Source organism: Nasonia vitripennis, chromosome 4 (genome assembly GCF_009193385.2).
Source record: "Nasonia vitripennis strain AsymCx chromosome 4, Nvit_psr_1.1, whole genome shotgun sequence".
Taxonomy (NCBI): domain Eukaryota; kingdom Metazoa; phylum Arthropoda; class Insecta; order Hymenoptera; family Pteromalidae; genus Nasonia; species Nasonia vitripennis.
Genome location: NC_045760.1, coordinates 16180560 through 16207746, shown reverse-complemented (window position 1 = coordinate 16207746; position 27187 = coordinate 16180560). Strand labels below are relative to the sequence as shown.

Sequence of the window (27187 nt, the reverse complement as noted above, 5' to 3'; positions counted from 1 at the left end):
TGTAATAATAATCGAACCGTCAGTCACAGTTTATCGTACGCGTTTTACACATTCATTTACCTCTTATACAGCCGCACCGATCAATTAAGAATCGCGTCGGCATAAAGGTATACACTCTCGAAATAACTGGATTATCTCGGCGTACATAATGCTGTGTTTTATGCTCCCGATATACCAAAGAAGAACCAGTTCATCTCGTCTCGAAGACGCGTCAGTATTACATAATAATGATGCATCGTTATTTATCCATTCCGCTGCAATTCTCGCGACGAATAAAAAGCTCTCGCGTGTCTGCTTCACAAAAAAGGGTAGACGAAAGCTAGACACTGACGCATTGAGCCGGGAAGAATAGAATCATATTTCCATTATCACGTTGACGACGTCACAGAGCTTTTTGCCGGCGCGCAGGCGCCGTCATGCGTTTGCCGGAGCTCTTCCGCCACAGGTGGTTGATCTATCGGCCGATGCAGCAGCGCGCCGAGGCATCTGCTTCTCCGAGAGGAATTTTTATTTTTCCGCGTTTTAATGTGCAGTGTCGGGTGGAAATCGCGCAACCGGTCGCCGCTAATTAGCCCTTCGGTATACATCACAAACGGAACGCTCACCTATGTATGCGTATGAGTAGTCTCGCCGTTCGTCCGTGTATACGAGTTAATCCACGAGAACACATTCAGAGAATGAGAATTCAAAAACTGGGAAAAATTTTATATAAGGATTCAGACAATCGCTTTCTCGGCTATCCAAATTCAATGAAAAGTAGCGTCTGGTCTATTATGTACCAGGGTTAAAGCACGAGAAAAAAGCTTCGAATCATCAATCCGAGTGTTGTATGTGGATTCCCTCATATACAGCCTCGAGGATATGCTTTATCGCATGAAGGAATGATACGTGCGAGAGGGAAAGGTTATATAGAGATGGAGTCGTATTACGCTCGCGCGCTCGAGCTGTTGTTGCTAATAAGGAAGCCGGGCTGTAATTTCGAGGACGAGATTACCCTATTTAGGGTCGATTGTAGAAATTCTTGAGTAATTCGTAGGATTCTGTCGTGGAGTATAGGAAGCGCGAGCTGTCATTACCGGCTTCTCCTGGTCTTACTTTGTTTATTTTGCCTTCCCTCGTGCGCAGCGAAGATGCCCCGCGGGCTAAATCATTTCGGCCCGATGCAGTGCGTATGAGAGGCTGCATTTTTCTACTTAAACGGCGAGAGTTTTGCGGAGTAGTCACGTAACTTCCGCACCTCGTTGTAAGACGCCCCCTTTGAACGCGCGATTGCGACGCAAAACACGTTTTTCAATCGCGAACAAGAGAAAAGTAACAGCCGATACTCTAATGCGTTCTTTCTGCCTCTGTGTGTTTCAGATGGAGCATAGACGGCCAAGCAGGTCGAAGCAGCAGGAGCAGCCGCAAGAAGCCCATCTTCGCCGCCGCAGCCATCTGAACCTCGACGAATAACAGCGCGTACCTCACTCGAAGAGCGCGCGCGGCCGGAAAGCTGGGTGAGCTGTGTCATTGGAGAAAAATTTGCAAATCTAAGGGCATCATTCGGTCTTCCAAGGAGACTGTCGCGCACGTCCTGCTGCAGGGATGGCAGCGACCGACGGCCAGATAATAGTGGCGGCAGCCCGCTGGGCCGACGAGGCCACGTATCTGCGCGACTTTGTCGGCAAGTATCGGCTGCCCGCCGTCATCAAGATCACCAAGGGCCAGTACGGCGGCCTCGGCGTGCCCACCCTGCCCGCACCCGGCCTGCAGAGCACCGCGCTACTCGTGTCTGCCGGCCGGAGGCGCAAGATCGTCGCCCAGGCTGTCAAAATTAAGGTAATTTTCTTTTTCTTCTAACGTACGATACAAACGAGGCGGCTTTTTCTCAAATAAACAAAAATAACAGGAGGGACGCCGAGTGGTAGGCGTGGGACCTCGGCTGGCGATTCCGGACTCGTACGTGGGCTACTTCGAGATTCTGAGCGAGGAGGGCCGCGCGGTGCGGGGCATCGAGTCCGTCAGCGAGCTCGCCCGGCGATGTCCGGAGGAGGGCGCCCTAGTCCGCGAAACGGTGCGCGCCGTCGCGTGCAAGCTCGACGAGTCGGGCATCGTCGTGCCAGAGGGCAGTCGCAGCCTCGCCGCCGGCGAGACGATCGCCGTGCTCGGTGAGCTGAGCCTGCCGGGCCGGGGACGCTTCCTGCGCTGCGTCGACTGTCGGGGCGACAACGTTCTCCTGCCCATGGACCAGAGGGCGCGGTTCAGTGCGCTCGCGCGCGAGGACAACATCAGCGGCGTTCACACGGCCAGGGCGCTCCTGAGCAAGAGGCTGCCCCTCACAGTCCGGCTCGTCCACGGGCAGCCGCCCAGGGGACTCAAGTCATCCTCTCAGTTCTTGCCCGAGCTCAGACTGCTCTCGAGCTTCGAGGAGGAGCACGTGTTCGCGCTGCCGCTGCAGAGGGAGGGCGCTGCGGTCGCGCTGCCCCTCGCCGCTCCGCTCAAGCTGGTCAAGGCGAGGAACGAGGAGGCGCTCAGAGCGATGCCCGAGTTCACGAGGCTCGTCGACAGGGCGTCGAGGCTCGTGGCCGACGTAGCCGACAGGTGAGAGATGCTTTCTGAAACGTATTGCAGGGACGAATTACCCAGAATATGTGTTCTATTTTTTTTTTTTTTTCCTCTTGAAGAGCACACGTACTCGACGGGCGACTGGGCGAGAGCAAGCCCAGCCGGCAGGCGCGGAGCGGTGGTTTTCTGCGGCGCTCGGCGAGTTCGGATAACGCGAACGCGCCGAGTCACCATCGGCATAGTCACAGCGCCCACCATCATCATTACCATCACCAGCACAGCGTACCGGGACACGGCTACGGCCGCGACGAGAACAGAGTGCCTCCGGCCTCCTACACCGAGGAGTACGACGAGATCGACCAAATCTACGACTACGTCAGGGGCTTCGCGCCTCTGCCCAAGAGCGTCAGGTCGCCATACGAGACTCCCGCGCCCCTCGGCAACGGACTTTGCAGCAGTAATCAACAGAACAACGGCCTGGTTAGTACGATCCCTTATATTCGATGTAAAACACGCAGTGAAAATCATTTACTCATTTGCGGTATCTTGTGACAAAAGTTCTCAGCGCCGATAGAATTATTAAAAATTTTCTTCCGAATACAGGGTAGCCCGGCGTTGACGCCGGTGACAGTGACGATCGCGCCGCTGCTGGACGACAGACCAGAGCCGCCGCCGATCGAGACGATACCCACGAAGAAGAACCAGGCTGAGAAGCGAACACGTCGCGCCGTCAAGGAGACTCTACCGCCGACGACCACGACGACGACGTCGATGGCTCACCACCGCGTGGAGAAGCCGCCGCTGGCCAAGCTCTACGTGAAGAACAGCGGCACACAGCGCGGCCGGCCGCTCATGAGGCAAAAGAGTGCCTCGCCGCTCAAGGAGACGCCGCCGGGCTTCAAGGGTGGCTCGCCGCTCTTCAACATTCGCTACAAGAGCCTGACGAATCTGCAGCAGGCCATGGAGCTCGACGGCACGCTCGACTCGAGCCACTCGGGCGGCAGAACCTCGGGAGACTCCGGTGCCGGTGCCAAGCTGCCCGAAAAGAGGTGCGTCGCTGAATTTGGTCTTTCTAATCACGCTCTTGCTATCATGCATTATTACATATTTATAATCATTCATTCGGCTGTCTGAGTTTACACTTTTGTCTCAAATTCTCATGATTTATCACATAGCTTACATTATACGGAATTCGAACGAGCTAACAGGCATCTCATCCGTAGGCTTATCAACAAGAGCTTATGTCCGATTTTAATATTGTCCAAGAAAAGTATGTTTTTCGCATGTCAAAGAATTACATAATTATTTATTCCACAATGTAGACACTGCTGATATTTATCTCTCTGAATTTTTTTTATAAACGTTATGTATATACATACGTAGATGCTAAATCCCCCCAAAAATATATATGTTTCTTGTGATCACCCTTTGAGAATATCCATCGAAATACGAAAATAAAGAATGTGCGAATCGAGGGACAGAAAGAATACGTGTGGTGTCTTATTGACAGATCGCGGCGACTGAGCAGACCGCGCTCCTTGACGAACCTCGTCTGGGAGCTGCGCAACGGAAGCGGCATCGGCGGCGGCTGTGTCAGACCGGAAACGCCGCCAACGCAGACGGTGGCACCCCTGCCGCCAACCAAATGCGGACCCCGGCTCGCCGTCACCGTCGTCGCACCCAGGCGCGTCGGGACACTCTACCTCTAACACGTGAGTACCAGCTTTCGCTTTTCTTATTTTATCATTATTATACTCTGCGTATACACGTACAGTGCGTTTACGTAACTCACTCGAGCATATATTGCTGCAGTGCGCGGAACACGAAAAAGCTTCCTCGGAAAATCTGCGAACGTTCGCCGTCTGACGACACGCGGGTTCCGCCGACTGTAGTATTCGCCGCGCGCGTATCGATTTATATTGAGGTGTTAGGAGTAGCTATTGTTAGCTGAACGAACAAATTTAAATTTAATTACCGTTAAGTACAATAGACACGCAAGGATAGTAGAAAAGTTCGAACACAATGTTACAAGAATAGCGATTGTAATGGGCTGGACGGGAGTAAAAAAGCTCCAGTCGAACGGAAACAATGGTCCGTGGACGAGCGCCGGAGCATAGCTATAGAGAAATCTTTAACTACGGTGGTAGGCTTATACGTCCGATTGTTATCTCGTCGACAAAACTTTTCACACTTGTGTACATTCCGAAATCGTTCTTCGGCGCAATTTTCCGGTTTGCTAAGCCTCGACGATTATTACACCGCTACAAATTAAACGCCGCACTGCTGCTATACATACCGTATATATAACGACGAGCATACTCGATATTTTTAAGAGCCCATTAATGAATACTCGCAAAATCCAAAAAGCTGCGGAGCGAACCCAGGTTATTATAATACTCACGTGCGGCTTTAAATTTCGCTCCACCTGCGCCGGGTACTTAGATTACAGCTCGGGAGCTGTCCCGTCCTTCGCGAGGGCCCTTCCTCTCAAGGACCGCTCTGTCTGTCTCTCTCTCTGTCTGTCTCTCTCTCTCTCTCTCTCTCTCTTGCATCTCTGGAAGAAAAGAGCAGCCTGAGAGGAACGACGCCGCAGCATTTATCCCTTTCGGTCGCTCTCGCCCGTCGTCGTAAAGATCCACGCGATCAATTACCCTGGCCTCCGCCTATTTTACCGATCGCCGTAAAAGCCTTCGGCCCCTTTCGCCTCACTCGCTCTATTCAAATGAGATTCGTTAAGCCGCACTTATGTGGCCGCGCCAAGAGAGACGTCGCCGTATGTTTCAACTTATACGAACTAATAATATAATACGGCCGCGTGCGAGTTTTCGTTGGCTGCCGTGAAAACGTATATACGCGTAAAGCGCCCTCGGAATGAGCGACAGTTCGCCGAGTTGTTTTCGAGAAAGAGCGAATGTATGCTGGCGCGTATGTATAATGCATATATTATATACGCCGGGGAATTTTTCTCCGCCGGGTGGGCGTTTTTATTGTCGACTTCTGCCCTCGGCGAGCGTCATGTGTATATAATACCCTGTGCCCAGCGTAGAAGGGATAATAGGGAACACAGCGCATCGAAGTTTGCGCATAAACAGCGTCGAGGCTATAAATCAAGAATTTATGTAATTGCAGGCTTTTCGGAGCTTATTTTATGTATCGGCATGAAGCGCTCGCCTGCGCGAAAATTGCGTAAAATCAGCTAGCGCGCGCGGACGATTACTCCCACGCCGCGAATTTTCAGTTTATCGCCGAAGATTTCAGTGTGGGATTTTGGATTTTACGTTTCGAAGGGTAATAGTAATCTGTGCACAATATTCCCGATGTAAATATTCACAGCGTCAAGCTTAATTAAGCAAAAAAAGTGTATCACTCAGCGACAACGATCGCACGCGACGAGTCGAGAAATCCAGTTTTCCGAAAGCCCCGTCCGCGTCACATTCGAATTTCTCTAAGAAAAAGAGCAGTAGTAGCAGCAGCAGTCTCACGACGTTCCCATAGCGCTCTCACTCGCGTACGTGTAAATTAGCCGGTCAAACTAGCGTATACTTACGCGAGTCACAGCGAAGTGCGTCAAGTTCCCTTTGTGAGGAACGAGACAAAAAACGAGAATGGCGCGGTGCGGCTTTGTTTTTAACATCTATCAGCTGCATCAGTGCATAGGCATAACGGCTCTTTGTATACCGCGCACATAAGACACTTACGCGGAATCTTACGTCATGGCGCGTTGATACCAAATTTTCGTCTAACCGTAAACGAGATAACCGCGCTCGCGCCTGCATGCACGCTTTTTCAGACAAATGTAGGTCCGGCGAAGAACGAGTCGTGTTCAACAGTTAGATAAAAGAGGAGCGCAGCACGTCTTTTAGGTGCACACCTCTCGCGCGCTCGCGATTAAGGCTTTCTCGTCTGTATATGTCGTGGGAAAGCCAGTACTTATATAGGTGCAGGTAAACGAGCCAGCTACTCCGTGTATCTCCTGTATGCATATGTGCCAAGTGCACGAATTTCACGGCGCAAGGTCGACGGCGGCGGTGCATAACCGGTGTTACGCGCGAGCGAGAGAGAAAGCGCTCGTAAAAACGGAAGACTGCTGTATACACGACAGCTTGCGAAAGAGTCGTGATTTTGGTCTCTTTCTTCTCGTTGCCGGTGTAAATCAGTACGCGGGCCGCGCATATTGTTGCGATCGCGATCTCGCTTCGCGTTGTGGCAGTGAAGAGCTTTTCGAAGATTTCGGGATGTTGCGCAAGCATTTTGGAAAGCGATGATAAATCTGACGAAAACTATCGTAAAGTTTCTATATACTTGTCTCTCGGGGGTGTTACACAAGTTCTCAGATGGAAGTTCGCGATGACGTTTTAATCAACGGTCGCGCTCTAGGCCAGCGGTAAACAAGGCGTTTGACGTTCGCTCGAGACGCGATAACGACAATGCAAATTACTAGAAAGCAGATCGAATACACATCTCTGATAGAATATAATGCCCGTCATAACTCAGAGCAATGGCTCGGAATAAATTTCTCGGCGAAACTTTCGCCGCCGCGATAATCTGCGTAATAGCTGAAAAGCCGATAATTCAATAAAGCACCGCGCGAACATTCAATAATACAACCTCGCCCCATAAATCACACGCAGACAAAATCGACTCGGCGCCTAATTGAACTGCGCGATCCCTCGATCTCGATTGCCGTATATGACTCGGGAATAATTCACAGACGCGCGATGCATCGCCCGATAAAAAAACCATTGCTCTCTATATAGATGTATAACAAATCGGAGACTTTTGCAGCGAGTAGCATATCGATTTTCGCTCTCACTCCCCGCGGCACGTCAAACCGCAGCGGAATGTTACAACCGGAGAGGAGACAGAGTCGAAAGCAAAAAAAGTAGACGACGGGACTCGAACTCGCGGATCCGAGAGCCAGAGACCTGTGCTCTAACCACTGTGCGCTAACGTCAGTCCATCCGAAGTGCATGCATCGCAGTACGACTCAGCTGCTCGACTCTTATCGTTGACTTGTCTCGCTCCTCGCGTTGCAGATGTATGCATCTGTGACAGGAGCAACGCACGTTATAACGCAGCGCGGATCCGCGTTCATCGAATTACCAGCGCGTGCAGGTCCATTGCATGCAAATGCAGCCGCCGGTATTATATGGGGAATGAGAGAGTGCAGCGACGGGTAGCGCGCGGACCCATTGTCTGCGCGCGCCTACACTCTTCGTTTTGGCGCGAGCGCAAGCGCGGCGACGACGTCCTGACTCACTGCGCGCGGGCACGACTTTTTTCACCCATTTACCTTATGGCCCTTATTGTCGTCGACGTCGACGGCGGTGGTGATGGCTGTGGTCCATACCAGGCGCGTTGTTATAATCGCCTCATTTTTGTTTATACGCCGTACGATCAGGAAGCGTGTAGACCTACTGCAGAAAAATCAATTTCCGCTCCAAATCCGCGCGAGTCTCGGCTTAATTCCTCGAAACGCGTCGCCTAAAAATGCCCATTCGCTCGCGTGCACACTCTTCGCCGTCGATTTGTCAACCTGAAACGGGCTGCATAGGTGTGCATTAAAATGCATGGGCGAGCGCGAGAAGGTGTCGTACGTGCGGCGTAGGTACCATAAGGAAGAGAGGATGCGCTTGCGTTTCCTATAAGGACGCCAGACCGGCCGGCCTTTTAAGGAGCAAGCGCCCACGCCCGCGTCGCTCTCGCTTCCTCGAGTGAGAGAGAGAGAGAGAGAGAGAGAGAGAGAGAGAGGCATCAGTGGGTGTCGAATTTATTTGGACCGTCGACGCGGCTGCTATAGGTGTATACGGGAGATTTTCGGCTCGTTGTCGCCGCGCCCTTTTCCGCTTTCGTGTGTACACGCCCAAAAATGCGCTCTCTGGGCTCGGTGTACACAGGCTTTGTGTCCGTGGATCGTTTGGTTCGCTGTCGCGCGATAAGCGGTACAATTAGCTTGTTCGACTTCTGTATAATCGTTCGCCGCGTGCAGCGGGTGTATCGAGACGTTGATAAATTTCGTCTTTGTTTGGGCCCCGGACTATACGTCCTTTAACGCAGCCGTACAAATTGATTTGGGTATATCCCTTGCGCAACGACGCTGTATAGGTGCACCTACTTCGAGCCACGTGTCAGTGCAGTGAACGTTTCTTAAATCACGATCTCGAACGAGATAATGATTGCATCCTCCGTCAGCTCGGAGAAGAGCACATAACGACGGAGGGCAGCAGCTTCATCACTCGTAACCCACTTTCGCATCCACACTTCCTGTGCACGCGCATACGCTGTCCAATAAATATCCCTCCGGTAGGCAGTAAAATTTTCGAGTTTCGCGTGCAGATATCTTTCTCTCTCTCTCTCTCTCTCTCTCTCTCTCTCTCTCTCTCTCTCTCTCTCTCTCTCTCTCTCTGTCGCCACCCCCGAAAAAAGCAAAGCAACTCGACGTGCAGCAATAATAAATCTCCATATCTCGTGTATAGAGTCTCCTTCTCATATAGCCGCACACGCGCCTGCAGCAGTGCAGAGCGTCGCCGTCGTCGTTTCTCCTCTCGGTCCGATCAGTCTCGGATAGCAGTATCGATAACGATCGCTCGTCCTCAGCTCTCCCAAGCCGAACCGGAGCGAACCCGAGAGAGAAACGACGAACTTGTCCAGCGCATAGATCGGTAATTGGTTTATCGCTGGATACACACGCTCGTCGTCCTTTATGCGGAAAAAGCCTGTGCTGAGAAGGAGAAAGAGAGAGAGGAAGAACGAGTCTCGAGCTGGTTCTAATCGTGGGATCCGCCGCCCGCGAATTAGCCATGCGCGCTTTCGTATGTGTCTTTCTCTTGCCGTACGCTGCTGCAGCTGAGATAGATTCGCGAGAGCGCATGTATTGAGAACGAGTAGGCCGACGCGCGGCTATGTGTACGTAATGACGAACGAGTGGGAAGAGAATATTAAGGGTGTACACGCGACATGTGCGCTAGCCCGTTACGTAATTTTATTGCCGATGATGAAACATATATAGACACGTACTCGGGACGTAACGAAGACACTCCGCCTATTTCTCTGCTGAAAGCTGGTTGCATTGCCGATGTATTTCACGGACGCCTGTACCCAAGAAAGAGAGAGAGAGAGAGAGAGAGAGAGAGAGAGAGTGAGAGGCAGTTTCGCGACTTGAGCCAACCGCAATGGCCCTCGCGATGAGCAGCCCCGCATACTATCGCGGAAATGAAAAAAAATAAATAAATAACACAGGTATTCCATTCGAAACTATGTACAAGAACGCAATAAAACGACCCTTACGTATCCACCGAAGTCGATCGTGAAAGCACGTGTTCGCAGGCGCCTGCGGTAATGAAAAAATTCTCTCGTTAAAACTCGAGACAGGGCTGAACCGCTGAAAAATCGACGAGTCGAGAACGCAGACAGTTATTTGCTTGAGATTCACGCAGGGGAAGAAGAGGGCCTTAATAAATTCACGTCTAGCAGAGCGGTATAGCAGCCGAATGCAACGTTGCAGAAATCGAAAAGAGTCGCGAAACTGGTTCTCAGCTTTTCTCTCCTTCTCGCGCGCAATTTTCAAAATCACCCTGTACGCTCGACTGGCAGCGCAGAAAAGCTACCTCACGCACGTCTCTCTGCTGCTGCAGTGGCTGGTTGTACAAAAAAAGGGCTGCTGAATCGACTGAAGCGCGCTTTTACATTACCGCGAGAGCTTTGAATCTCTCGGGGAGAAACTGCATCGCGTGGGCGTCGGTAGCAGCTGCCGCTGGACCGTGACGGGAGTACACCGCGCGCATACCACTTTATTATTACGCGTGCAGCCTGCTGCTGCTGCACTTCCTCGATCGGCTCATCTATGAGCTCTTCCTCTCTGCTATGCTCTTTCTCTTGGCCTTTGCACTCCGCACATCGGCGCGAGCGTTAATGCATTCGCCTCACGCCCACCGCGAACCACCGCCGCGCACTTGCCGTTCTTCAAGGGGAAGAGGAAGGAAGAGATTATGGGAGAATAGGCTTCGCGCGTGAGGATTTTTGCCCGTAGGGATATGTATCGATGATTTGCAGTATACCTGCTCAACATCGTGTAGCTCTCAGAGTGGATTTTCATTTAATCTTTCGACTGTAAACGCGCTCGCGATATTTTTACTCCGTTCGGCCTAGGTAAGATTATAGCGATCTCCAATAGCGATAAGACCGCGCGCGGGACAAATGATACGAGCCACTGCAGCTCGTCGTTTCTCTACTATAATACGCAGTATCGACGTGTGGGATAACTCGTTCCTTTTATATTTCCCTCTGTTACTTGCGCACATTATCCCTCTCGTCGGCTACGACAGAGGCTATACGTGCAGCTCTCGCCGAAACGAGTTTCTGCAGCAGCGGCCGAACAATACCGTAGAATAATACCTAACCGGAGAAACCCATTATGCCGCGTGCGCATATTATAATAAAAGAAAAATCCGCGAAAAAAGAAAGCACACGCGCGCGTAGCGGATGAGAGGAGAAAGCTACTCGCACTCGGGGAGGAAAAGGACCTCGCAGCTCGCGCCGCGCATATCGCACTCATAATGGCCGCGAGCGGCTAAATTACGTGTACACGCATTATACGTAGATACGTACACAGACTGCAGGCCAGCGGCAAAGCTGAGAGCTACTGTTTATGAAGGGAAGTCGTTGGCAATAAAGCGGACAATTTATTACGCGGGCAGCGCATCGCGAGGAAGCCAGACTCCGAGAAATATAGATAGATAGAGATATCTTATTATGTGTATACGCAAGAGAGAAAGAGCGAGAAGGAATATAGAGGATAAACGCACGGAGAGTCGAAAAGAAAATCGCGAAAACTCATTCCGAGAGCTTTACGAGGATAGCTCTCTTAGTTTCCGTGCTCGCGCAACACAGAGCTCGTTAATGCGCGCGGCGTCGTTAACCCATTTAGCCTGGCGCGCCGCGCGTGCTGCTGCTGCTGCAGCCGGATTGAATCGTCAAATTAACGGAGGCTAATATAGCGAAACGTCGCTCTTCGTTAACTCGGCTAGCTCGACTGCTACTATATGTATACCTATATTCTTCCGCCTTTGCCACGCGGAGAGGAGGATTCTCCCTATCCTTTTTTGTTTATATACGTTTATGCTGCTGCTACGTATACCCGTGTGCACGTTGTGGATACAAGCAACGAATAGAACTTGAGTAACGAGTTTTTGAGGACGCGGCGTTTATCATTATTTCGCCGGGAGGATCATATAGCGGAGGAAGAATTAATTCTCGCCGCGAGCTGCGGCCGCGGAGGTTTAATTGCATTATGCTCGCGATCTTATCCGCTTCCGCGCGTGTGTGTGCGTATGCAGCACGTCTTTTCTTTTGAATTGTACATACGTCGCTGAAGTTTGAAAGCTTTGGGAAAGACACGCGAGAGAATGTATAGCTTTAGCTTACAAGTATAGAAAAGTAGTAATTAATCGCAGGAGTATAGATACTTTCAAGTGTGTGCCTATAGCAGAATTCTAATGTCGACGATATCAAGATCGAACTTTAGTGATCAGTTCTCGGGGTCGTATGCTTTCGTAATTCAGTTTAACATATATTATAACGCGCATTTTTCAAGCTCACCACCAACGTTACATAAAAGCCTGCGCGCGCACCAATCGGTCGAACGATATACATTATTCGTTTATTTGTATACATATAGCGCGCAAAAAGCAATAAAAGGCGTCATGCGGTAACCGAATGAAAAAGCCCGATAAGACGCACAGCTACACGTTGCGTAAACGCGCTTGTGCTATCTCACGCATAAAAGCAAAAACAATCCCTCGCCTGTATTTGGAACAACGCGGCTTCGTTATTTCCAGAGAGCGAATACACAAGGACAGCCGATAACCGCGACTCTCTATCGCTATCGATGCATCAATACGCATAAAGCTGCAACACATTTGCCGAGATTTAGCTTAAGGAAAAGTATACTTAATCCGAAACCTGTCGCGTGTATACTGTATCGAACGAAAGCGCGTCCGTGCAGTGATAAGAAGAGCCCACGCGTTGCTGCATTCCGCGCTTTGAACGCTTATTACCCTGGCGCCATGCAAGGAACTACAAGGAAGAATAGGACGCGAGCAACCGATAAGCCACGGATGCGGAGAGAGAGATATGGGGGGCGCGGCGTTGCTGCATCGGGTTCTCCCTGCTTCAAGGGGGAGAGATAACCCCTTATCGCAGACGAGTTTCTTTCGTGGATTTTATCGATTATTTTATCGATCGATGCTCTTCTGGTTCGTACTTGCGGCATTTTGTAGTTCTCGTCCCAAGTATAGTAAGGCTCTTGTTGTGCTGTAATCCAATAAGGAATCGTACTATTTCGTCTAATACATATACTTACCCGATTGTAGTCGAGAAGCATCGGACGGCTACGCGCTCGCGCCAGAAGAGAAATTTCACTTTCAAGTGCAGTCATTAAAGACATCTGATTGGCTCGGGCGCCGCGTGGATAATTTATTGTCCGCAGTAATTCAAATTGACAATGCCAGCTCTGCGAAGGGATTTATGCCTCGGCGAACGCCCATAAAGCGCTTGGCCGCGCAGTGCCATGGATAAATTTACAGTTACATAAACGCGATTGTCTTGAAATTCGTATGAAACGCGCTAATAACTTATATTAGCATACACCGGTCAAATTAATTAAACGACGATAATTTTCATTCTATCGCCCTATACCCTACGCATCGATGGGCATCGCGCAGAGTTTCTTTTCCGCGCGTCTCGTATCTCGTAAAAGTACGATAGCTAAAAAAGCACATGAGTGGGCGCCATTATGTGGAAAGCGGATATAAAACAACAATAACCTAATGTTATTCTTAGACAGACTCGAGGCGGGTAAAAATATTTCCCACGGATTATCGGACGCGCGCAGAATATACCGGCTCTCTTGTGCGAGCACTTTCCTTAATCGCGGAATTATACTTGTGCGCGCACGCAAAAAGAGCGTGCGAAAGCGATGCGGCGGCAGAATTTATCGGCAATCATCGCATCGGATCGGCTTTGCAGAGGCGCGACCGGCGCGCATCTTCCTCCCGCGCGCGAACGATTTCGACGCTGCGGCTTTACGATCAGTCGCGTATTCTTAAATCCGCTATACGCGATTGTTTCTCTCTCTCTCTCTCTCTCTCTCTCTCTCTCTCTCTCTCTCTCTCTCTCTCTCTCTCTCTCTCTCTCTCTCTCTCTCTTCTTTTTCTTCATCTAGATCTACCGGCGTGCAAAGTTCTCAGCCCGACTGCGAGCAAGAAGCGGGATTTTTCGAGGGGCGAAAAAAAGTGTCGTAAAGCTCGCTTTGAAAATCGGAGTATATAGTTAATGGCTATGAACAGCTATGTAATGGATGGGTATACGCTTACGAGATTATGGTGAAAAACGACGGCAATTTGCCAAAGTACCATGGAAAATCGTTAAAAAGCTAATGAAATTCGACTTTTATCGCGCAGCGTAATTCATTTTCAAGCAGCGTATCTTTAGGCCCGGCAGAGACGTGCGGCATCACCTTGCAGATTACGCGATCGTGTGTAGCTATTATGCGCCTCCAACATAGAGTTTCCAAAAAGCCTTGAAAATATCGCCGTTTCCACGCACCGCGTCCGGAAAAACGAAACTCGCACAAAAGCTGTGAATCGTCGTCATTTACTCGCGCCCTCGTAAGCAATGCCCCACGACGACGAGGCGCTGCGCGCTAAGTAGTCCAGGACACGGCAAATTCGCCGGCTCTCTTTCTCTCTGGAAAGGAAGCCAGACCAAATAGGAAGTGCATCTCGAAAGAAGAGAAAGAGAGCTCCAGTTGCCAGTCTTATCCGCTGCACTTGCCGACTGTGCCTCCTTTTTCCCGCGACGACGCCGCGTCGCGTGAGCGCCGAGCGTTCTAGCTTCCTGTGCGCGCTGCGCGGGGAACATCTTCGCGGCCGCGATTTATCGACGTTATGGCTTCATTGCGTACCGCCACGCCGTGATAGGGGCGTAAACGACGCCGGGGTTTTACGAGCTCAACCAGCTGTGTGTGCGTATGTGTGTATGTGCTTTCCTTTTAATTAGGGATGAGAAGATTAGCTCTCGGTTTGTTGGGGCAATAAGGATGTGTAAATATCTGCGCCGAGTGCTCAATTAAGGACGGTTGCGCGCCGCTCATTTGTTTTGCCCTGTTTTTGCGTTTTGTTCCCTGCGCCGTCGATTGGTCGATTGTTGGAAAAACTTGCGTTCAACGATCCGAACTGTGTTCTGCGTGCATTTACTGCACGAAATCTAGAAAGTTTATATCTCTCGAGCAGTCGAATGATTCATTGTCGACTCTGTTGTATTAGCTGCGATATCTGCGCAATCGGATCAAAAGTGTATACCCCGTGCTTTTGAAAAGTTGCGCACATTTTCTACTTAAAAGCGTTTGCTCATACCGCAATTCGGTAGGAATTCCTCCCGAGTTTTCGTACGTTCGCATAAGCATTAAGAAGGCGAAAAAAATTGTCAGCAATCCGAGCGACCGAGTATAAATAGTTTATCTGTATACGGCGTCTCCTAAATGCATAAATTCGTTCAATTAAAGCTCCGCTGCGCGGATTCTCACATAGCGGAACCCGCGCATACCAACAACCCCAGCAGCAGCAGCAGCAAATTTAATGCATCATTAATAACCCATCTCGCCGCAAAACAAGACTAAGAGTGCACTGTCCCGCGCAACAGTCGGAAAAAGTGCTCGCATGTGCTGTACCTGTAGACTGTGTGTACGGAATCAAGGCTCGTCGAGAAGACGCGCAGGTGCACTTTTCCGTATTGTAATAACGACGTTCGAGGGTAATTTCCTCTCCATCTCTCTCCTCTCTTCCCCTCGCTTTTTCAATACGTCGCATTAGCGCTGCCGCCGCCAGCCGGAAGTCATTATGTCATTTGCAATAAGAGGATAAATCCCTCGCGGACGCCTTATTTGCGCGCTATAAGCTCTCGCCTCTCGCGATTTATACGAAGAGTAACGCGCTTGATTGATAGGTAAGACACGCCCTCCCTCTCTCCACTCGGGATTCCTCGATTAAAATCGCACACCTATACCTATATATATTTCGTGTAAGCGTGACGTTCTTTTTACGTTTTCCCCTTTCTTCTCCGCGCGCGTCTCTGTATGTACTCTTGGGGATATGGACGCGCATCCGCCTCTTTTTCTCCCTCTCTCGCGAGCATAGGTACTTTCTTGCGCGAAATTTACGCGAAAGATGCAGCGAGGGGCGATTGTAAAAGGCTCTCCCGAGCGAGCGTAACTCGGCAACGACATTGCGCTGCATCGCTTCTATACACGCGTGTACGTTAATAGTCGCTCGGTTTTAGTAACACAGTAGCGGCGGCGGCGGCGGCGGCGGCGACCAGATGAACCTCTTCCTCCACCTCCTTCGCCGCGTCGTCTTTTTACTCGGCTTTCGTGTGCAGCTTCTTGGACGCGTCTTCTTCTTCTTCTTCTGCGCGCAGAGGTAGACGCCGCGCCGACAAGTGCGGCCTTGGATCGTCGCAGTCGTCGATTTTTTTTCGACTTTGAAGGCTCTCTCTTTCTCCGTGGCGGGAGCTTTTAGGACGAGCGGATATCTTCGTCCTCCTACGATCGTTGCCGCGCGCGTAAGGTAATACGCCGCGAGGAAGGCAGATTAAGTTTCTGTTTGCTTTTTCCCAAAGTTTTTTGCCCACCACGCTTGAAATTCGTATACGCCTTTACGAGTTTCCCGCAGAATTTTAAATTCGAAGGCTCTTGAGCATACCTTTCCCGCCGCAGTGGTAACGGCCGAACCCGGTCAGACGATCGTATAAGCTCGCCAATCCTCTAATAAGCTCTTCCGCCTTATCTGCGTGTCGTCCATAAAACCGTCAGAGCGATCAAATCAGTCAACGAAGAGAGAAGAGAGCGCGTCGGGGTCACGACGACAAGGCGACCCGGGACCTCCCATAGCTCTTCCGCCCCGCGGGCGTCCTCCTCGCGTCGCTGTGAGCGATATGTGTGAGGCAGTTGTCGCCGTGTCACCTATCCTCCGCTCACTTCGCCCGCGACTGTCACTGATGCGCGCAGTGTGGGGGTCTAGGGGCAGGTCGAGGACCCCGAGAGACCGGGTAATGCGATATGCTCGCGGTGTGCTGAAGTCGTTATACGCATTGCCTCGCTTCAGCTGACAAAGTGGACCGTGCGAGCGTAGAATGAAATGTGTAATGTACTATTATTAAATCTGCATGCTTTAAGGAGCTTCCGGAATCCGCAAGATCGCGCGATCGATTCGAGAACCTATAATATATACAATCTAGAATAAATTATATCGACCTCGTCACTGCCATCAGCGCGCATTCTTCCTCTCGCTAAAACGCATTACGCGCGCATATACAGAGTCCGGGGCTTCTATGTCGCTTGCGCGCGCTATACGGGACAACTTAACCAACTAGCTGGCGCGCAGCCGAGGTAAAAGGTGAAGAGATAAGCGCTTGCACGCAAAGTCAATCGAGCGACTCGACGGCGCGCGCGATTAATTACCCCGGCGCGACTACAAACGAAGTCGCCGCCTGCACCGCGGCGGACATTCTTGCGTAGTGTGTATATATACGTGCATATATAGGTGCGCGCAGCGCTTAACGGGATCCACGCTTACGGGGCTCCTGCACTTCTAACCTCGCGCTCTCTCAGCTCCAACAGGATTTATGGCCGGCCCGCTAGCGACGAAAGCTGCGACTCTCCCCCTGCATGCTGGCCGTGTTTTCCCGCAAAGAATCGCCGAACTAAGGCGTCGCTGCGCCTGGGATGTTATATTTATACTGCGGGCGGCGAGGAACGGGAGAATTTCGTGATTTTTTTCAGCTCGACAGCCGGCAAAGTATACATAGGGTTTACACGCGTGTACTTATAGGCTCGTTCGAGAATCGCAGTAGTCGGAATGTAATGATTATGCATTTGCGCGCGAGGCCTATATCATTTGCATAGAGTAAACGGTTAATTCGTTGATTTAACTTTCAAAATAATGTGAACCGCGCTTGCCCCGTGCATTTCCCTCGCTGCCGCCTGTACACAGGCGATTAACCTTATACGAGTATACCCAAGAGAGAGAGAGAGAGAGAGAGAGAGAGAGAGAGAGAGAGAGAGAGAGAGAGAGAGAAAACAGAGAGCAGCATCGTTCATGAATTAGCAGGCACACGTCGCGCGGCGCAAAAAGACGGCGGCGGGCGCAATCTTTCATCAATTTCTCAACACCCGCTCCCGCGGAAATTATTCAGCGAAAATCATCGAGCGCGCGAGTGTGTATCGGTATTAGTGCCTCGGGCCGACTCGCTCCTTATAACACATCTGGGCAGCGCGTGCTCGGCGCGCTTACCTGCATACGCAACCGTCCTGCATTGTTCGCTGCTGCTGCTGCGGTAGCCCGAGGATATAAGCCGAAGAGAGAGAGAGATGCTTTATAGAGGCTTCAAGTCGGCTAATGACTTGACGCTCGATCGAGTCGACGCGTCGTCGTGTCCATAGCGGGGAAATGGGGTTTTCAGGCTGATGGCGTGAGCCGCGATAGCGAATTTTTGGGATTCCTCCTTCGTTTTTTATACGGCGCCGTTCTATACTCAATGTCGTGCACCGGATTGATCTGATGAAATTAACGAAAGGAAAATCTCGTATATGTATATACAAGCTTTCACTTAATCGCAGCGAATTTATAATTTCCAACGCGCTGCGCTCGCCACGTGGCCGATAATCATCTAGGATTCTAGACTCGCATTGTGTACTATACTATACTATACATATTATGCGCGGAGGTGCCGTTTCGAGCGGATATTTTTGAGGCCGACACGCGATTTCGTATGCGAGGTGAGAGAATTCAGGTTGAATTTTTGCAAAGTTGCGACTCGATTTTTACAGATCAGCCTGCGTAGATTAGAACGCCGATTCGATCTCGGTACAACTTAATACGCTCACAACTGCTGCACTATACAGAGTTGAAATTCGGAATTGTTTGAAGCGAACTATAATGAGGCCGATTCGTTTTGTTTATCTGCAGAAACAAATGAACCGAATCCTGCCATTACTCAACGCCTGTACTCGTATAATATTTAGTTTACCCGCTACGAAAGAGCCGATATTTTTCAACCTTATCGGTCGCATCGGCGCGTACTTCCTTCTTATTTCAGCGCTTTATTATATCCAAGATATAGCCGCCCGTTTAATGTACAAGCGTCGCGTATCCACTAATAGAATCCGCGTCATCCTGGCGCGAGCGAAATAGAGCAACGGCGCAGTCCGTTTATTGAAAATTTTAATGAAAACCCATCGACATCGCATCGTCGCATGCGCACAGCTTCGCCTCATTACCCTCGCACCGGCGCGCGAACAAATGACTCCGTGGCGATAACGACTCTCGCCTCTCTCGAGAAATAGCGAGGGAGAGGCAGCGCAAGGTAACGCCAGGCGGCGATGCTAATCGCCAGATTAATAATCGATACATCGACGCCTCGAGCCGCACATCGGCGTACACGCGCGCGCGGCTCTCTTCTATTATAACGGCGCGACGACTCTCCTTCCGGCGATACAAATTTCACGCGGGACTGGGTATAGCTCTGCCTCGGCTTTGATTCGTCGAGATACAGCGAAGCTGCGCAAAAGCCGTTGGGAATCAATTTTTCGACGACCATGCGTCATGCATACCAAGATTCCGATGATCTTTTCGCGAAATCAGCAAGGATCCGATGTATGAAAATTGAAGTGTTTTCGATCGCGGAAAACACCGTTACCCCGATGGACATTAATTTTTTTCTCCTCGACCTTCGCGAAATTACGTAATGACTCTCTCGCGCGCTGCAGTATACCCACGTATACCTATATACACGTGCTCTTCAAGCCTCGCAGCAGATTTTCGGTCGTTATGGTCGTTAATCCCGCGGCCGTTATACACACTGCACGCCGGGCCAATTTCGCGCGAGTGAGCGAGTCTCTATATCTGCCGTCCCTCCGTTGTTTTCTTCGCCTCTCGCGCTCGTCTTCGCGCAAAAAAGCCGATCCGTCCATCTCCGCGAGAGCGCGGAAGCGAGCGTCGTATACATTTTATAGCGCGCTCGCGCGTTTGCCAGAAAAGGACAGACACCTCGCCATTACACTGTAGCTATGTACATACGCTCTGTGAGATAAAAAAAAGATGCGCTGCGGAGCGCGCGGCTATGAAAAACGCCGGTAGCCTTTTTAGCCTTTCATTTTTGCATCTTCGCTCGCTCCGCGCGCACGCGGTAAAACAATTTCCTCCTCGCGTGGATGTGTGTGTGTGTGGGTGTGTGTGTGTGTGTGTACTGTTACGCCGCTGTATTCTCGTCGTCGGGTGACTTTTCTCTCTTTTACACATGTATATCGAGCTGCAGCGAGCGCTTTTCTTTTAGCGCTGATGGTTTTTCCACGCGCGCGAATCGAAGTCTTCCGTCGTGCGAACGTGATTTACGCGCGAGCTTGCGCGCGGCGCTCTCGATTCGTGCCTCGTAAATTCCAATTCTTGGCCGAGAAGTGCACCAGCGGCTGGAAGCCACGCGTAATGCTTTGCATGCAGAAGGCCGAGCACTCGCGCGATATTGCTTTTCTTTGCCCTGCGCGTGTGCGCGTCTCTTATACGCGCGAATCTGCCTTTGAATTCAACGACGATGCATTACACACGTTATGTTATATATTCTATTCAGGAGCTTTGAGTTTATGCCTCTTCAAGTGTGCAAGTTTCGAGCTTTATCTATACTTTCAGCCATTTAGTTGATGGTAACAAAAAGAGTAATTTTCCTCTCGAGCAAGTCGTTGTCTGCGGTGCGATCGGTACCGTTACTGCAGGACAAACTTGGAACGCGCGGAGGATGGACCTCGTTGCATATACTTCAATCCGGGCGGGAGGGCGATGTAAAGCGCCTCTGCTTTCCTTAGCGAGATATTCATTGCCTAGGCGCACTGGATTGCAGTCCTCGAAACGAAAACAAAAAATTCATTACGGGCACGTTCGATCACGAGTAGCGCGAGAGAGATTATCGCGATGCATTACGAAGCGTTTATCCATTAGGAGCAATCGGAACGGTAACACTTCTTTTCTATTACATATCGCTATGAAAGCCCGCCGGCGGATGCACGTTTGCTCCAGTCTGGTCGAACTCGCGGTTCGCAAAAGAGGACGTTCCGCGTTCGCAGTTGAAACTGTGTACAAGAGCTGACGGCATGACTACTACGTCACCGGGGAGAAAAATTACGAGGCGAATGAGAGGAAGGTTCGTCGGGAGATATCAATGCGATGGAATAGACTATACGTATGTATACTTCCTTCTCGCGATTATTCGCATATAGCTAGCATGTGCATACAAGAAAGAGAGGATCGGGAGAGCTCTGCCCAAGGGCTGCGCGGTAATCGGGCCGGCAATATATCCACTTCGCGCTCGTGTTATACAAGCGCCGAGAGTAATTCGATAACGCGAGCGAGCGTCGGCTATCTGCGCGGAGAGGCGCAAAACCAGCAAATTGTCAAGCCGACGTCGCGCTCTCGCTGTGTGCTATGTGTACACCAATGCGCCGTTAACAAGATGCACGTGTGCAAGCCGGGTATATCCATGCTTTCTAGGACGAGGAAAGAGATTACGCATATACCTACAAAGAAGCGTGACGCGGCATACGCTCGAGAGGTATTCGATATAATTAGGAGACCCTCGAGTAAAATCAATATCCATATGGTACTCCCAAAACCGCGTGGCGCACCTCGTCGTGGCGATGCATTACACGAGACTTGATTAAAGCTCGACGGTAGCTGCAAGCACGCTGCACGCCAAGCGCACACCGGATAATTGAATCCCCCCGATAATGACGTTAATATACGCACACGTGTCGCTCTTTTTCCAAAGCTCGCCTCCAAATGACTTCTTCGGCTATCGCGTTCGCGATTTCCCGTTACGCCCCGCGAGACCCGACACAGCTACGGAGAAAAAAGCTGCAATATACACGCGCGCGCGCGGTCAGAGCCAAAAAATTAGCATTTTCAATTTGGCGCAGGCACGCGATCAAACGGTATTGCTCGTCCGCGAGTGCAATTTCGCGATTCATCTATTAAGCCTCCATACATACATGCGCTATAACTCGCGGACTGGTCCGCTGTGTTGCGCCTGCACGAAGTAGTCGCGCGCGTGTATAATGCTCGATTATACACGCGCGATTGTTGTCGCGACTTTTTCTCTCCCCCTCTCGTTATTAACACTCGCAGCTTATCTACTTCCCGGCGGCGTCGCTGTCCTCTCTCGTAGCGCGCTTCCTCGTCGATTTTTCCCCATCAGCCTGTGTCTATAGCGCGCATTCAAATTGTAGATTAGTCTGATGCACGACCGCGCTTTTTCTCTCCCTCTCCCTTTCGAAATGAGTTAATAAATAAGTATAGCTCAATTGGCCGCGCGAGCGAGCGCGGGATAACGATCGTCGTCGCGCGAGCATATATCTAGCTATGTATGCTATAGACAAGAAGCCCCGCTGCCGCTGTTGCAACGCGCCGCATAGCGCCTACTTTTTCAATTTAGCTTCGCGATCCGATGCTTTGATAGACACCACACCGCGAGCGCGCCTAACTTGATTTATAGACTCGAGGTAATTACCGAGTCAACCGCGCGCATGTGTATGCACAATGCGAAAATCCCGTGCGGCCATTGTGCAGCCATAAACATTATAAAACTCTTTCAAAATGTGTATCGCCTGTATAATTCTCGCACGCGTGCGCCGGGAGTGAGCTGTTCGAGAGGGTTAGTGACTGGATCATTGAAACTTATCTCGAGCGAAAATTTCGTCTCTCGCGAACAGTTTCACGAGCTGTATCGGATTCCCAAAACAAAACAGAGCTCATGCGGCCTTTCGCATTCTTGTTCAACTCGCATGGTCCGGCGACCGCCTTCCCGCGGGTAAGCCGATATGACAAAGGCAGTGCCCTGGAAAAACGATCAGGTATGGGTATACGCTGCACCGGTCGTCAAAGTCCATTAGGCTTTTCTTAATTGCGGACCTGCGACGAAGCCGTACGATACTTTTTGTAAAATTTGTAAAACGTCGCTTTTAAATGCCTCGACTCTCGAGTTACGAACGACGCGTCGTGATGCGCATGTATCCCGAAATTCTCGTGCGACTCGGGAATTTTCTATGCCGCTGCACGTACGCGAGAGTGACATCCGCCGAGCATCTTGGACGTCTCTCGTATATATCCAGCAGACTGGAATGATTGAATGGTTGCGAATCACGCGCGTGTCCTTTTTCTCTTGGGGTTCAAGATCTCGGGACGCCTCCTTACACCCATTTCCCTCCTTTTATATCATGCGTTCAAATGGAGGAAAAAATGAAATTGTTGGGTAGTTCGTAGTTTTGCAGCGTCCTGTGAATAATTACCGCGGCATATTCGAATAGCTCGCAGAAAAAAATATAGCAGACCCACGATTTCAGCGCGAATGACTCGTGGAAAATAAAGCGCAGCGAACGCTCGCATAAAATCATATATTCATCGAAATGGCGTGTTGTGTATAGCTATCGAATACACGAGAGGGAGACCGGCCGTCATGAATACAAAAATAAATACAGCCATAAAAATTCAAATGCAATGCACTATACCCATGCATAGGATGAATTTTTATCGCGGTCTTTTCGGACAAGCGTTTGTGGAAAAAGCCTTGCTAATGCATAGCACACAACTGCAGCGATATGCCGATCCCATAGATCAGCCATCGACGTATATAAAACTATCGATCGCGGCGAAGGCGCGCGAATAACTCGGGCATGACGCGTCGCGTGCATTAATCGATCAATTAAGCAACTCTCTCTTTTGCGTGTCGCATAGGAAAAACAAATAACAGCGAAAAGTCGACGACCGCGAGAGAAAGAGAGAGAGAGAGAGAGAGAGAGAGAGAGAGAGAGAGAGAGAGAGAGAGAGAGAGTCTATCTATATAAAGAGTGTCGTCTCGGATAGACGCGCGATCTGGGTCGGCCCTGCGCCGCTACAGCGATTGCAACAATGCTCTTTGTGTCGCGAGTGAGAGAAAGAGAGAGGAGATACGCCTGTGCATAGCATATATAGCTGCGAGCGAGCGCGCGACGCCGTATTGTCGCCTACGTCGGCGGAACTGATGCATATAACCCGGGAAACCCCGTTCGCATTAGAGGCTAGCTATAATATAAGCCCTTTTCCTTCCCTATTGCTCGCGGACGCGGTTTTCGTGATCGGTATCGTTTTGTGTATTGAGAGAAAGTTTCGTTGCTTTTTTGGTGTGTCCGTGTGTGGTACAGCTTTTATCGCTATATTGATGTCCTTTGATTTATTTTGATGGATAAAAGATTGGAGTACAAGTACGCTTAAAAACCTATTCACCGGTAGCCTATCAACCATCGCGTTCTCAGCGAAAAAGCACATAATACAGCACATGCGCTCGTTTGAGCAATATTATATAAATAATCGATAGTCGTAAAGCATCGTTAGCGCATATAACCACACGCGGCGCGCTCCTAAAAAACCTAGAAGAACCCAGCGTGTGTGCTCTCTTCTCATCCATAAAATCTGTGCAGTCAAAAACTCATCAGCGCAAAATCCTGGGAAAGGTGTTTTACAGCCCGCGCGGCACTGGGTTCCTCGTATAATCGTCGATGCTTTCTCTCCAATTAAACGATAAACCATAAAGCCGCGCCAGCGCGAAGTATACTCACAGCATTGACCCGCGCGCGATTTCCGATTGGAACTGTTATACACTCGAGTTTCGCCCTCCCGTAACGAGCTTTTGCATAATGTCTAATAACAATGATGCTCTCCGAAAAATCATCTCCCCTCGGCTGGCGGGCCGATATAAAGTTGACAGCGCCCAAAAAATGTCGTGATTAATGGCCGCAGCTGTGGCGGAGACACAATGCGCGCATGACGTAATGCATTATGCGTGCTTTTAACGATCGACGGCAGATTTTTAGTGCCTACTTCTCCGTTGCTCGGCTCGTGTGACTTTTTTTCTTCGACGACGCTCGTAGTATCTGTGTATGCGCAGAGAGAGAAAGAGCAAATTGTCGGAATGCGAAACGAGTATACACATACGCGGGCGCGTGTATAATGTTCTAAGCACATGCACGTATCTGCACAGATGAAGCTACGCTTTTTTACAAAAAACAAGAGTTCTGGAAATCGTATACTGTTCGCGAGAAACTGTGTAATCGCGGGCCGCTGATTATTGTTGTACCCGCCGCAGTAAAAATCAATTTTCCACGGCTGTAATTACATCGTGTCGGCATGAAATTTGTCTTAATTCTGCAAACGCGCGTGGCTGTGTGTGTGCGTGCGTGTGTGTGTGCGTGTGTGTGTGTGTATATATATATACACACACACACGTTGTATACACAGTACACCCGACATAGATGTCTGGTAATAAATTTCAACTTGCGCTTTAACCGCAACAAGTATACACATTTTCGCGGTGATGAAAGGGATTTAATTGAGCTCATGCTTACAATTCGCGCCCGTGCGCACGAACCTTTCTTGATAAAGATGTTTTCACTGCCTACAAGTCCACGTAGTCTTACTTCTGTTTTCCAGTTCTCGAGTACGCGATTCATCGCTGCTGCACGTACACACAGACGAATAATAATACAAATGATTCGCGTTTGATACTGCCCCGCTCTTGCGTAATCATAGACCCCGTCCGCGCATATTTCTCTAATACAGATACAACGTGGAGATTTTTCCGAAGATCGCGACTGGACGAGGGAAAAAATGGTATACCTCATGCGCCGAGCAAATAGACAGCTCTTCGCACGTGTCTTATACACTCGAAACCGGAAGTTTCCGCCCGCCGCGATATTCTCTCCCCGATAATTAAACGCCTATGCGCGCAGGAGAGAGCGGGAATCGCGGAAAGCGGCCCCCATAATGCGCGAGAGCACGTGCCAACGCGGAACTAACTGGCTGAGCCCCTGAAAAATTCGCTGTGGACTCAATCTGATATAGTTTCAGAATAAACGTAATAACGAATTAACTTTCTCATACAATGTGCCAGTACGGCAACTCAGATACATCGCAATTATATACTATCATACCGGAAATTCGTATGCGACTATGCACAAATACAAGGTACAGAGCGAGAGCCGTAAAGATCCAAACTCACTTCAAATCCATCTAAAATCCCGTCCTCGTGACTATCTCGCTTGCTGTCTATAAAATACACCATCGGCTGCATCAGAAGAACGAAATTCCAGCGAGTATAAATAAGGGCAGAAGACGGACGGGTATAGGCTCCTTCCTTTTCTCAGCCTGTTCTATCGCTCTCTGCACGGTCCCGCGAAGGAAGACTTCTTTTTCAAGCGCTCGCGGCGACCGGTCGCGCAAAAGCTCGTTGTTCGCTGCGCAGCGAAAAAGTGGAAATGAATACTGGCCGCGCGAGCTTCGCCTTCTTACGATCGATGCATCGCGATCAGCGCGAGCCTGGATTTTTCAGATTACAGATTTCCTAATAGGAAAAACAAGCTTTCTTCGCGTCGTATACGTGCTATACGCTGATGCGCGCTTGTGCGGATTGTATATCTCGGTTCTTTAACTGCGTATTTCGGAGCAGATTCAAAGGACGACACTCGATAGGGCTAGTTAACGCCAGTCGCGCGAATAATTTATTCGCAATGAGAGAGCTCGTATACCCTACTGTGCAGTGCTAATCGTCTTAATAACGCCGCGCATTCGGGATTTCAAAAGAAAGCCGTGCGCGCGACAGTCGTTAACAGCGTGTACACGAGAGGCGGTCCAGGCCCCCTATATAGGCGACAAGCGCGCACACTAAAAATTGGTCGTATAATAGCCTCCCCCGATGCGAGAGTTGGAGAAACAGCCGTTTCCATTGCTCTTAACGATCGAATTTCCTCGCGCGCTATCTCCGCTTCTCTGCCCAATTAAAATCGAGTGCGTGCGACTCTGTTGCTCTCTTTTGGCAGCGGCGTCTATAATTTGTAATCACTGGCGTTCGCGCAACCTAATCATTTCCGCGTATACGCATAGGCGGCTCCGTTGCGAAATACACCGTAAATCGAGCAGGCGTAAGAAAATACTATAGCAGACTCGAGATCCATGCGATGCGCGTGTACTTATACATAAAAGATCGGCGCGTTTTTTACGAGAGCTTATACTCGCGGATAATTAAAAGCTCCTCTCGCGCGATCGTAAAATCAGTCGAAGCGATGATCATTGTGAAAAGCTGCGTAGGCTCGGATCGTGTGACAAAACCAGTATGTATAATACGAGCGGTCGCGAGAAACTACACCGTGCGCGGAGCGACGTCGTTTTTCTGTACTTTTTGGTATACACGCGAGCACGCGGTAATAAGCGGAATGATGTCGCTACCCGGCGGAAATAGTCGGAGCTACATCAATTATCGATCGCGGAATGAAGGAAGAAATACGTACATCCTTCGTTTTTGCAGAGTCGCCGAGGCTCTCGGAGACTATATGCGAGTTCTCGCAAGATAATGAAGACAAAAGCCGTCGACCGACAAAGAGCCATACGGTGCGGGTGCCGGCATTGTATACACATGAGCTCTCATACACATGACATACGCGTCCGGAAAGCCAAGGGCGATCATGGCTCGGGGCCGGATCCTCGCGGACGTCCATCCGCCGGAAGCGGCCCCTTCG

General features: G+C 50.2%; 1 protein-coding gene across 7 annotated transcripts in view; it reads left to right on the top strand.

Annotated features, from left to right (window-relative positions):
- Nucleotides 1-27187, top strand: part of LOC100115432 — a 167359-nt gene that overhangs the window by 131485 nt on the left and 8687 nt on the right. For 6 of the 7 annotated variants that reach the window (XM_008207569.3, XM_008207570.3, XM_032599028.1 and 3 more), the window contains 5 exons: nt 1360-1818; nt 1889-2580; nt 2664-3024; nt 3148-3593; nt 4055-4256. In XM_008207569.3, coding sequence (XP_008205791.1) covers nt 1585-1818; nt 1889-2580; nt 2664-3024; nt 3148-3593; nt 4055-4253 — 1932 coding nt within the window. In that variant the 5' untranslated portion in view covers nt 1360-1584 and the 3' untranslated portion in view covers nt 4254-4256. Of the gene's footprint in view, nt 1-1359; nt 1819-1888; nt 2581-2663; nt 3025-3147; nt 3594-3719; nt 3815-4054; nt 4257-27187 lie in introns of all 7 variants that reach the window. The other variant, XR_004344847.1, reaches the window with a different exon arrangement.